At 39.6% G+C, this 11,487-nt stretch overlaps 1 protein-coding gene across 1 annotated transcript in view; it reads left to right on the top strand.

The window, feature by feature from the left end:
* Window positions 1–642: 642 nt before the first annotated feature.
* The window catches only part of LOC138041906 (dymeclin-like), a 37,757-nt gene continuing 26,912 nt past the window's right edge, over window positions 643–11,487 (top strand). Inside the window, exons 1-2 of the mRNA XM_068887597.1 lie at window positions 643–899; window positions 8,091–8,143. Of these exons, the coding sequence (XP_068743698.1) occupies window positions 760–899; window positions 8,091–8,143 (193 nt within the window). The 5' untranslated portion in view covers window positions 643–759. The remainder of the gene's footprint in view (window positions 900–8,090; window positions 8,144–11,487) is intronic.

The following is an 11,487-nucleotide window of genomic DNA, read 5'->3' as shown; positions in this document are numbered from 1 at the left end:
AAATGTAAGGACAGGTAGCGCAGTTTTTGCCATAGCAAAAAGAACCGGAAGGAAATGCGGAATTAGAATGAGTTACATTAGGGGACAGTTTAGCTGTTACTAGCAGGTCTCGAAGGTTAGGGGAGCGCCTGAAAGCCACAACAGGTAGATGTAGGAAAGCACTTTTGCAGCTGTCAGGGGAAAGAAGTAGATTGTAGTGTTTTTTATTATGTTGAAGATGGGAGGAAGTGAGGGATTATAGGTCGTTATGAAAGGTATGCGTTCGGGTTTGTTTATCTGTTTAGGTTGTATGTATGCGGGGAATGTCTGCGGTGCGTTGTATTTGTTTAGTAACAAAGTCGCGTCACTTTCATCCATATGCCAGGTAACTAAGCACACAAATGTAAAATGGTCTATTCGACTTTTCCTTTCTTCAGCACGTTGCCTGGTGACCGTCTACTTTTGGCAGGGATTTTGTTATCGATCCCGTCCGAGTTTTGTCAATCCGATCCGGTCCGGTTCAATCGATCCGATCCGGTCCGATCCGGTCCGATCCTGACTTTGCCAACGGAAACCCGTCTCAGGTTCTACGAGCATGCGTGAGAATACATTATAGTTTAAATACACTATAATAGGGGATACATGAAGTACCTAGGAAGAAATTCGTGGCACTTCGAAGCGAAGCAAGTGAAGATGGGCTGAAATCAGCTGTAAATATTAGGATGTGAATGTAGCAGCGTCACTCACTGATTTGGACTTTATCTAAAGTTCTGGCGCAACATGGGGGCAAAACCCTCATCTATTAGCGACCTACAACATAATCCTGTCCTTCAGAAGTTTACTGGGGAGACAGCTGTTAGCGAAGAGGATGAATTCTGGAACGAGTTACTTGCATTTTCATTTCAAGCTCCATACAACAGGTAAGCTTGTGTTGCAAGCTTGCAAGCTCAGAGTAGACGTAAAATTTACAGATTCGCAAATTAAGAAAAGCTAATTGCCTGTTAAGCTTATTACTCGAGAATTATTATCTGGTTACTTTGTTGCGTTGTGGAGTTACAGTAAGTTGTCGAACATTATAGACAACGTAAATCAATGTTTAATGCGTTTACTGAAAGCCATTCCCAGTATTTGGCTGTTATCTCCCGTCGAAATGTGTTTTTGAACCTTCAAATAGGCCTTAATAACTATGTCACGTGCACAATATAGTTTCAGGTTGCTAAGCCCTTTATGCAGGGAAATAAATTTTTTCGCTTGTATTCTAAATTTGTTAGGGTCCTTTTAAGGCATTAATTTAACAGCTGTTTTGCAAGATGTAGGGAAATTTATATTAACCTTGTTTTCGTATATATTGCATGTCAAGGGAAGGTCAGATGTCCAATCTAATTGTAGTACAAATGTAAAATTATGTACTTTGATGGGAAATTTGTTTTGTCGAGTAAGCTTATCCATTATGAAAGTGAGACCGGAATTCAAATCAAAGTACTTCATAAATGTTTTAAGGAGATTCCCTGGTTTTGCATTGTGCAACCCTACTGCGCATAATATTTTGCGTCATTGGTGCACACATTTAACAGGTCGTGCACATTTAGAAAATGGCAGATTTTCATTGATGCCAAGCTTAATCTGTCAAGGAATCACTATTTTCTCCTGAACGAGCATGGTGACCCTCCCCCTTTTAATGGTGTTATGTACTCATAATAGATACATGGAAAACGTATTTCAAGGAGAAAAAAGTTGGAAGGTACAAGTTGTAGTAAATAATTTTAAAATGTTGTGAAACTTTGGAGGTAGACACTGAGTGTGAGGTGATGATGTTGTGGTCCAATTTGCTTGCATTGCTTTGCAAGATTGAACAATTTGAAATCACTTTACTGAAAGATTTTAACCCTGACAAAGACAAGTAGGCTCAAATATTCAGTAGCTTTAGCTGTTCAGTGTGACAGTGCTGGTTGGTGGCCACTTGCAGGGCTTCTTCCAGGTCACAGGGTTGCCATGGAAACCTTCCTGGTGTACCTTGTATTTTCGTGGGACCCCCACCATTTCCCAAACTCATGTAATTTGACGATGAGTTAAACCCATTCACACACCTCAATTGCCCTGGGATGCCCCCCATTGACAAGTAAATTTGTCTGGTGTTAGAGTAAAATCTATAGATCTACATTTAAGTGTCACTCAGGGGTCAATGGGTTAATTAAGGACGGTGCCTACTAATTCACAGGTATCTTTGCGCGGTTTACTGAATGTGTGGGAAAAGCAGATCATAACAAGTGTTATTGAAATCCAAAAAGAAAATTGGGGGTAACCACGCATTTTTCGAAGGTAATTAATTAATTAATCAATTATTTGTGAACAGTTTTAAAATATATGTACAAAGCAATGTATGGCGTTCTTTTCCAAATTGAAGCTCAATTATCTCTTAAAAATGCGTGGTTACCCCCAATTTTCTTTTTGGATACCAAGATGACTTGCTAAGTTCTGCTTTCTCCGCTTAGTTTTGCACTGCACAAAAATATCCCTGTATTAATAAGCACCAGTAATAGAAAATCTGAGTATCTCGAGATGCGCAGAACGTATGCGCAATAACAATAGTAGGCACCGTCCTTTAATAATGAAAAAGGGAACATGTTTAATAGGCACGCAAAAAATACCACACTATGTATGTTTTTTTTGAAAATTGAGTTTCACAAATTGTTTTATTAAAGAATAGAAGTACATGTACATGTATGCATTTGTAATAATTGTTAAGGAAATATCTCCTCCTTCTCAAACGAATCATAGGTTGCTCTGAAACCAGTGTCAACAACAAGTTAATGAACTGCTTATAAATGTGAGCATGGTTAAGTGCTGTAAACATTTTGTTACATAATTATGTACGGCAGTATCAATAAATCACTGATCATATAAACTTATTCACAGTCTAAGACTTCTAATGCTTGGAAATGAAACTTGTCATGGCAAGCAAGTCTAAGTGAGAGCTTACCTGCACACATCCTCGGAGACCCAGGGGCAGTTAGTCGAGACGAGACGAGACAAGAATCGGGACTTTGGTAAAGTTTTCAAGTAAGGCAAGAAGAGGGCTCTTCTCGCCTTATTTGAAAACTTTACGCCAGTCCCGATTCTCGTCGTATCTCGACTGCCTGCCTCTGGGTCTCTGAGGATAACCTGCACATGACTAATAGAAGATATTTGACATTAAAAAAATTATTTTGTTTCTTTATAACATTCTGTAGAAAAATCTCTTTGTGATACATTTAACAGTCTGTTTATGAGAGTGTGCTTTTTTTCCATGATTTTTAAATACTGAAGCATTAATTCATACTCAAAGAACTGTTCTTATATTCTAATTCGCTGCCCTGTTCAACCGTATATAACACATTTATCATGTAATAAGGAACCACTTATGGGGTGTGGCAACACAAGCCATGTATAACCCTCTTTATTATGTCTTGTCAAGCAAAATTGCATAGAATTATCAACTATGTCTGTGCAAAATAACAAAAAGTGTATAGCAAAAATGTCTACAACAATTTGGACATACATTTTGTAAGCTAATAATAATTATAATGTAAATACAAAACATGACAAGCCAATACTTGAAAATACTAATAGTCATTGGGTATTTCATTTAGAGGGCGAAGACGCGGCCGTATGACTCAAATAAATACGATTGAAGACAACACAATGTATATACCGATGTCCCGCTAATGAAGCATTGTGACACAACACCCAAAGGAGGTTACATAACCCATGATAAATACATGTATCTACATTCCTTTTTAGCTCAGTTTAAACTCATTGCCTATAGATGAGTGTTGGGTGAGGTGCGGGGAAACCGGTAGGAGCTGCAACCTGCTGATCTCTATGTGACAGCTCGTCAAATTTAAGCCAATCAGCATGCCACTCGCAAACACAGCAGGGGTCCATTTATTCAAGAGCGTTTGGCATATGATGCATGTCGAAAGCGAAATGAATTTGTTCCACCGTCAATTTTTAGCCATATCTGCGCTGCCATCCGCTCTTTTTCTGATGTGAAGCCAATTGAAGATGTTGAATTACGGTCGCCGAACGTGTTTTATTAGCTGAAAGATACTTGGATAGCTTATTGAAACGATTGGAAAAGGAAAAAGACAGCGTTCGTGAATGTTCACTGTCGCTTTTATTCAGTTTTATTCCTGGGGTTTATTCTTCTTTGTCGACAATGCTAACTGGAACACTAGACATTCTTTGGCTTAAAGATTTCTTGAAATGTTGCTGGATCCCGTTGAACATTTTTATCAGCCACGTTACATCTCTGGTTCCATCTGGTTGTTTTAGTAGTTCCAAAACAGCAAGCTGTGCTGTGCGAACTAACGTGGTGTCTTTGGCAACTGGAAAGAATGCCTCTGGCTCCAGCATTTCCTGACTTGAATGCGTGTACGTTTCCCGAATTCCCGCTTCAGCTGCTTTTTTAAGATTTCCACCTGAGTGGATTAATGTGGAGAAGCTTTCGAGTTTTGTTGGTTGTTGATGACAAACTGGACCCTGCAGAATTGAAGTTTTCAAAGTGTTCTGACCACGCCGAGTTTACTCGAGATTCATTTTTCCTTTTGTAAAACATTTATGGTGGTTCCGAAGTATCCAGAGTTATTTTTCTTTCATCAAGTTCTCATCCTAAGACTGATGGAAAAGGAATTACAACTTTCTTCCGAAGGACAGCTGATTTTTCTGTTTGGTGTTCAATAACAAACGTGCCCAGCTGTTTTGGGTTGGTTGTGTTTACTTTCAGGGTGAACATCTCGTGGGATACTGGTGGATCTGATCTTTTAATGTTTAGGCCCTCAGGAATTGAGGTGACACTGTTCAAGTGAGCAGAATTTATTTATTTACTGCTCCGTGATTTGCTGTGGAAGCAAACTTGGTTGCATTTGCTGTCTGGATTGTGATTTCCTTTGCACTTGCGGAGTGAAAGCCTGATTTCAGTGACAGAAGAAATCTTTCTTTCAAAAAACTTATCTCATTTTAAAGGGATTCATTTTTGGTACTGTTAGTGTGAAATTTAGACTTCTCTTTCACAGCATAATGAACGATTTTGCACAGTATCTAGTCTGCTATGACAGGACTTACTTGCAGGGGAACTCGACTTAACATTTTTAGCAAGAACAGAAACAATTTTGATGCCGTCAATTGAAGAAATGTTTGTCAGTTAATATTTAGTACATTAGTCGGTAACTCCAGGATAGCTATTCCAGATTTCACTTACTTCTTTCTTTCAGCAACTTTATTAAGCGTTCTTCTGTTAGTTAAATGCACTCACAGACAAGGGAAATACTTGATGGGTTATATTGAGGCTCAGTAAAAAATTTTGTGTAGACAGCAGGTGATTTATACAGCTTTGCTTCAAGCTAGGGTATGCCATGGCTCTTTTTATCTCAATTATCATAAAGCCCACAGAGAAACCCAGAACTCCACCAAAAGCGAAATTCGCGGTTAAAATTCGTCTGTGGGAACATTGTAAACAAATAAGCACCATTTTATCCGCGCATGGATTTTAAGCAAGGCGATTGGAGCTAGTTCCCCTGAATTTTCAACCCATGATGCACAGCAACATCCGGTAGAAATCAGCAGGAAGCATGCGCGTAGGTAACCATGACAACCCTGTGAGTTGCCACAAACCAGGCACCGTCACACTGAAAGACTACTTCCAGTGGATGAGGGGTACCCGATCAAGAAGAAAGTACTTACTACCAAAGGGATGGGAGGGATGGGGCTCAAGAACAGCTAGGGACATGATTGAATGTGAACGGTTGCATATGCGAAATACTTGACCCTGAGGGAGTGCTGACAATTACAAAAGCCCCTGAATGCCCCGGGCAACCCCACCCAATTTACCCAGAGAAACCGCTGACCTGCATGGTCTCACATTTAACCTTGCCTAAATTATATTTAGCCACATTTAAACTCATCACTAATAAATGAATTTGGGAATGGTGCCAAGAAACCGGTGGGAGAGGCAAGCATGTGCTTAGGTAACCATGACAACCCTGTAAGCGGCCACCACCAAAAAGATGTCCAAGGTTCTTGGAAGACGGGCCTGTGAACAGGGCAGTCAAGGGACCTAACTCCCAAAGAAGTACCAAGCACCAATCCCACACCATGAGCAAACCAAAAAAACAGGGTTGATCTCACTCAAACTGGCGCACTACTTGTCTGAGGCCACAAAGAGACTGTCGGAAGACACACTGATGCCTCCAGGGTTGAACTACAGCAACCCTGTCACTGCTGCTGGACAGGGGAACATGACTCGAGACACAAGACTCAGTGACAGCCTGTTCGAAAATGAGCATAAAAGCCAGGGAGCCATACAATGTACATCAGAAGCTTCATGTTAGTTTTTATCCAAAGATGCATAACCTCCACACATGGACACTGTACTGCAGATAAATACACCTTGATCGTGGAGTGCTGGACTGATGCAACCAAGTGGATGACAAAGAGGCACAAGGTCAATTCGTCTGTGGGACATGAATGGTAAAATGGTAATGAATTTATATAGCAAATTTTCTATTGACATGTTCAAATGCGCTTTACAAGCAAGGGATCCATGGGTGAGATCAGACATAGCATATTTAGGCGCCACTGGCAGCCGCTATCAGTCCATTAGCAAACTCACCCAGCACATAAATGAATGAAACGAGGCCTGTCCACAACACCATTAGCTCCATGCCCTACTCTTTACGAATAGTGTGTGGGTTGTGAGACGGGGCCTACGGTTTATAGTCCTTATCCGAGAAGACTTGAAAGTCTTAACCATTTGGGGATGTAATTACAAAGGCAGCACTTTCTCCTCAGTTATTTTAAGACGGTGAGTGTTGGTCTGGCCAGAGTCAAACTCACGACCTCCTGCATGGCAGCCCGATTCTCAACCAACTGAGCCAGCAGTGCGCGGGACATGAAGAGTTATGTGGGCCAAGCCTATTTGCTGACAGAAGTCCACAAATATTTTCTGTCTGGAAGTGTAAGTGGTTCATGTTGCAGGGGACTAGCCCCTCTACTAGGAACTGCTGGCACCATGCTTCAAGAGAGGGTGGATCAAGTCCTCCAGTAAGTTGTGGGGCACAGCTGTTGGAAGGGGCTGGACATGTGGAGTCAGAAGTCTGAACTCCTGCCAATGGAAGCAAAAAAGAGGGCAAGCAAATTTATTTTTAACGCCAGGCAAATGCTGTGAAGTAAAATGTGAAGTTAAAATGAGCTGCTGCCACAAGGAGCTTACGCCATAAGAACATAAGACAAGGTACTCGGGATGTCTGTGAGACCAGAATACTGACGACAGCTTCATTGTCAGAGCAAAACAGGATATGCTTCGGAAACCACTGTGAACCCCAGATGTTCGCTGCGGCAACAACAGGGAAAAGCTCTTGATATACAATAGACTGCTCCGCTTGATCCTGGCCCCAAGCCCCACTGAACCAATCGCCTTAAATAAAATAAGCGCCAAAACCTAGTGGGCCTGCTGCGTCAGAGGTGACTTCCATGACTGTCAAGAAGAAAGGAACTTGTCCCACCATTGCAAGTTGAAGGGGGTGGTCCTGGCCAAAAACAGCAGAGAAGATCAATCTTGCGGTAAAGAAATGTCTGACCAGGCCACACCACCTTGGCTGCAAGGTGTAGGTGACCAATAATTAGTAATTCCAGCTGGTTCCAGGTGCCTCACTGGACACCAACAAAAACAAAATGGCTAGTTTTAACGAAAGTTTTGAAAGGATTAATACACATAGCGTTGTCTAATAAGCCGACTGTACCTGAAAGTAATGAAATATTTTTAACAATTTGTAGGTCCACTCAGAAACTATTATTATAATAATAGTACCGGTATATCTCCTTAAAATACATGTAGTTTTCTCTCAACTGGTGCCAGGTTATCTTTTATTTTCCATATTGTCTTGCATTTTATTACCATAATGTGGACCACATTATTTGTACATAGCAAGCTTAATATTTCAAAATCAATTTTAACAAAGGAATTACATTGCTGTGATTTAAACCATAACAAACCACATGTTTGTTCATTTACCAGTTGTCTGTTTACAGTTTTGTTACTCCCTAATCTATTTTCTCTTATTTTTTTGGACCAGTGCTGATGCAAGGTTGTTGGAAGAAGCAACAGAACCAATTTGCCAAAAGCTAGGTGAATGGAACACCAGTAATTATTTACAGAGTATTTAGGGCTTCTCAAGTTTTCTTATAAAATTGAAGGGGTTTTGGGTTTTTAATTAATGACAAGATTTCGACAGTAATAAATGATGATTGTACCAAAGGTCCCGAGGGATGGAAAACTCTTGTTTTTTCACACCGAAACTTGTTCCCAAACATTTCAACTCAAGGCTCGGGGTACAAAATCTATTGTCTAGGCCAATATGGCCAGTCCGCGCAAATAAGGCCCATTGTGTCTAGCTTTATGAGATTAAATAAATTCACATTCATTCATGCGGACATGATGATGTCAATTGAGACACCTAGAAATGCCATCTTTGGCTTCTGGCCATGGTGGGACAGTCAAGAAGCATGAAGCAATCTAAGTTCATGATAAGACATCACACTTTCAGTGTTTCAGCAAATTCTGGGTGCATGAAACTGACAGGGAATTTAAAGGGAGCAGTACCACTGGATGTGTCTTTCAGTTTTGTCGGATTTTGTCTTTTGGCCTACTCCTTTTGCTGAACATGATGTGCATTCTGCAGGTCATTTATATACAGTAGATTATAATATTTATAATCTATTGTTACAGTATAAATTATACTACCATTTGCGTCCGTCCTTGAAGCGTGACGAATTTTGCGCAAAGTTTCAAATGTTAACGGCTTGTCCAGTTATTTGTCACTTTTGACCATTGAAACGTTGGTAGTTATGTTATGAAATTGACAACATTTTTGCGGCATACAGTTACCAGCCTGTTTTGTTCTCATGCCTTTGAAGTTTTGAGGTTTTCCATGAGAGCGGAGATATTTATGAATCTGCCTTGGAGTCTTTAAGAGTTGTAAACATCTACAATGTATCTTGCGTGAGTTTCCAAGCTGCAATTGTTTGAGGGGTCGTCACCTCGTGTGAAAACCAAATCCGTTGAAAGTACTGATCCATGTAGCTCTACTTCAGATCGTTCCAAGGCCCGGGCTTGTCTGAAAAGTGACTTTCTTTGCAATGATAATGAACAGCAAGAACTTACATGTAAAAAGATGAAGAAAAAAGGCTTCATGCGATGAAAAGAACTTCACTTGAAAGTTACATCATTACTGAGAAGCGAAGAAAGATTAGAACAGAAAAAAATATGTGATTCAGCTACTATGAGAAAAAAAATTCATGAAACCCGAAGTGAAACTAAAAGATTTCTTGCTCCAGGGCATTCTGTGCACAAGCAGCGTGGAGCATTTGAAATCTTGATCTAAGCGACTCCTGGACAGTAATTTACTTCCTGCCAAACTTCTTCTTAAATTTTATTGTCTCCTTTGCAAAACAAGCAGAGATGTCATCAGGACGGTCAAGCAAAACCCAAATGCTGTCATGGAAAACTTGAAGAGCACGTGAACAAAACATGCTGGTATGCCACCAAAAACATTGTCAATTTCACGAGATAACTGCCAACGTTTCATTGGTCAAAAGGGACACACAACTGGACAAACCGTTAACGTTTGAAAAGTAAAAAGTCACGCAAAATCTGTCACACTTCAAGGATGGACGCAAATGGTAGTACATGTGTTTATGAAAATGACCTAATGTCAACAGATGGCCCAAGATTGATCCTTGCAGGACTCCACATGTAGTAGGTTCCAGCTGTGAACAAGCTGTAGATGTACATGTATACCAAATTGAACAAATTTCCTGGCTGTCAAATAAATAGAAATCCATTTGAGGGCTCGTCCTCTAATATAATTATACAATGTACAGTGTACAAATGTAGTCAGTGATAAAGTTTAGCAATATATGATGATCAATAGATTAGGCTTTAGAGAGATCTTGAAAAACGTCAGGAGTGATTTCTACAGTAATCATAATCAAATTACAATTTTCTCAAATTTGATTGGAGCGTTAACTGCTATTTTCACTAATAATAATTATTATTGTGTAGGGTTGTAATCAGACAGTGAAAATGGACAGTTGGCTGTAATTGGACACCTGTAATCGGACAGTTACATCAGCCAATCATACATGTACTAAGTGCACTCAGCTTAATCCAGCTATCACAGAATTTATCACAATAACCATGATAGCAACAACTACCTACGATTTTCTAAAATGGACGAATTTGACAGTGAAAAAGGAATGCATTTGTTTTCTTTGAAATTGTAATGGTTAGGATTAATTAGTAACAGGACTTTGTGTCATTAAATTTGGTCTGTAATCATACTTGTGATTTAACAAATTGGACTCCTGCTATGGGATCGTCCGATTTTGGTACAGACTGATTACAGACTGAATTGGACTCCACTCAATCCTATGACCATTATAAACCAAACTGGCTATGGTACAAAAGACTGAAATCAGTTAGATATTTATAAATACGATCATTATAGGCTACTCTTTCATAAAGTTTAAAAAAGGCTGGAAGAATAGAGATGGGTCGATACAGAGGTTTCAATAGAAGTCGGCTACTAGTGATAGACTACCGGGTACTTCTTCTCACTCGTGACCATTTGAAAGTTTTGCTGTGTAGTTGTTTTTCCACCGTTCTCTATCACAAAAATAAAATCGCTTTACTTGCTTCACTAAACTCCGAATTATGGACTTTTCTTCTCAAGAAAAAAAAAAGTCTACATGTTCAAACAAATGTAATGAGAATCGCGTACATTGCATATTTAGGGGAATAGTGCTCAAATGTACATGACATTCTGCCTAAAAAATGCTAATAAACCAGCAATTCTTTTCAATTGAAAAAATACTATAATAGTTATTGTTTAGTAGTGTTTCATTGCCTAATTTCCATTACCATTTAGAGGGAAACACCTTTTGGAAAATGCTGGAAATGTCATTTCCAGGCTTGTATTATTTCAAAATTTTCCACCTACTGCAAAACATACTGAAGTCACTGCAATAATTTTCTACTGTAGCCTTTCTGGGTCACCAGATTTAAATATGGGAAGAATTTTCCCTATCTTAAGTGTGTCAGCAAAACACCCACTCTCTCAAGAGAACTTAATAATCTCAGTCTGTTAAGAGCTCAACAATATCATCAATGATTTATTGCTTATAAGTGTGGGTAATCAAATGGTGATGAGTAAAATTAGGGAATAATAATAATTGTGATGGTTCCATATCTCGACCAAAAATACCAGTAACGAGCCTTAATACAACACAGCGACGAGTAGTTTCTTTCTGGTTTAATCCGACATCAACACTAACTTTGCGCGGGACTGGTACACAAGCTTTTCCTAAGGGGGGTACAGTCGCTACACTACCCCCTCCCTTAAAAGACACTGTCCTAGTGGCAAGGAACCTATGACGACGACCTTAGCAACGATTTACAAAGAATAAAAACAT

Source organism: Montipora capricornis, chromosome 3 (assembly GCF_036669925.1).
Source record: "Montipora capricornis isolate CH-2021 chromosome 3, ASM3666992v2, whole genome shotgun sequence".
Lineage (NCBI taxonomy): Eukaryota > Metazoa > Cnidaria > Anthozoa > Scleractinia > Acroporidae > Montipora > Montipora capricornis.
The sequence above is the reverse complement of the archived record's forward strand: the minus strand, read 5'-3'. Positions and strand labels throughout refer to the sequence as shown.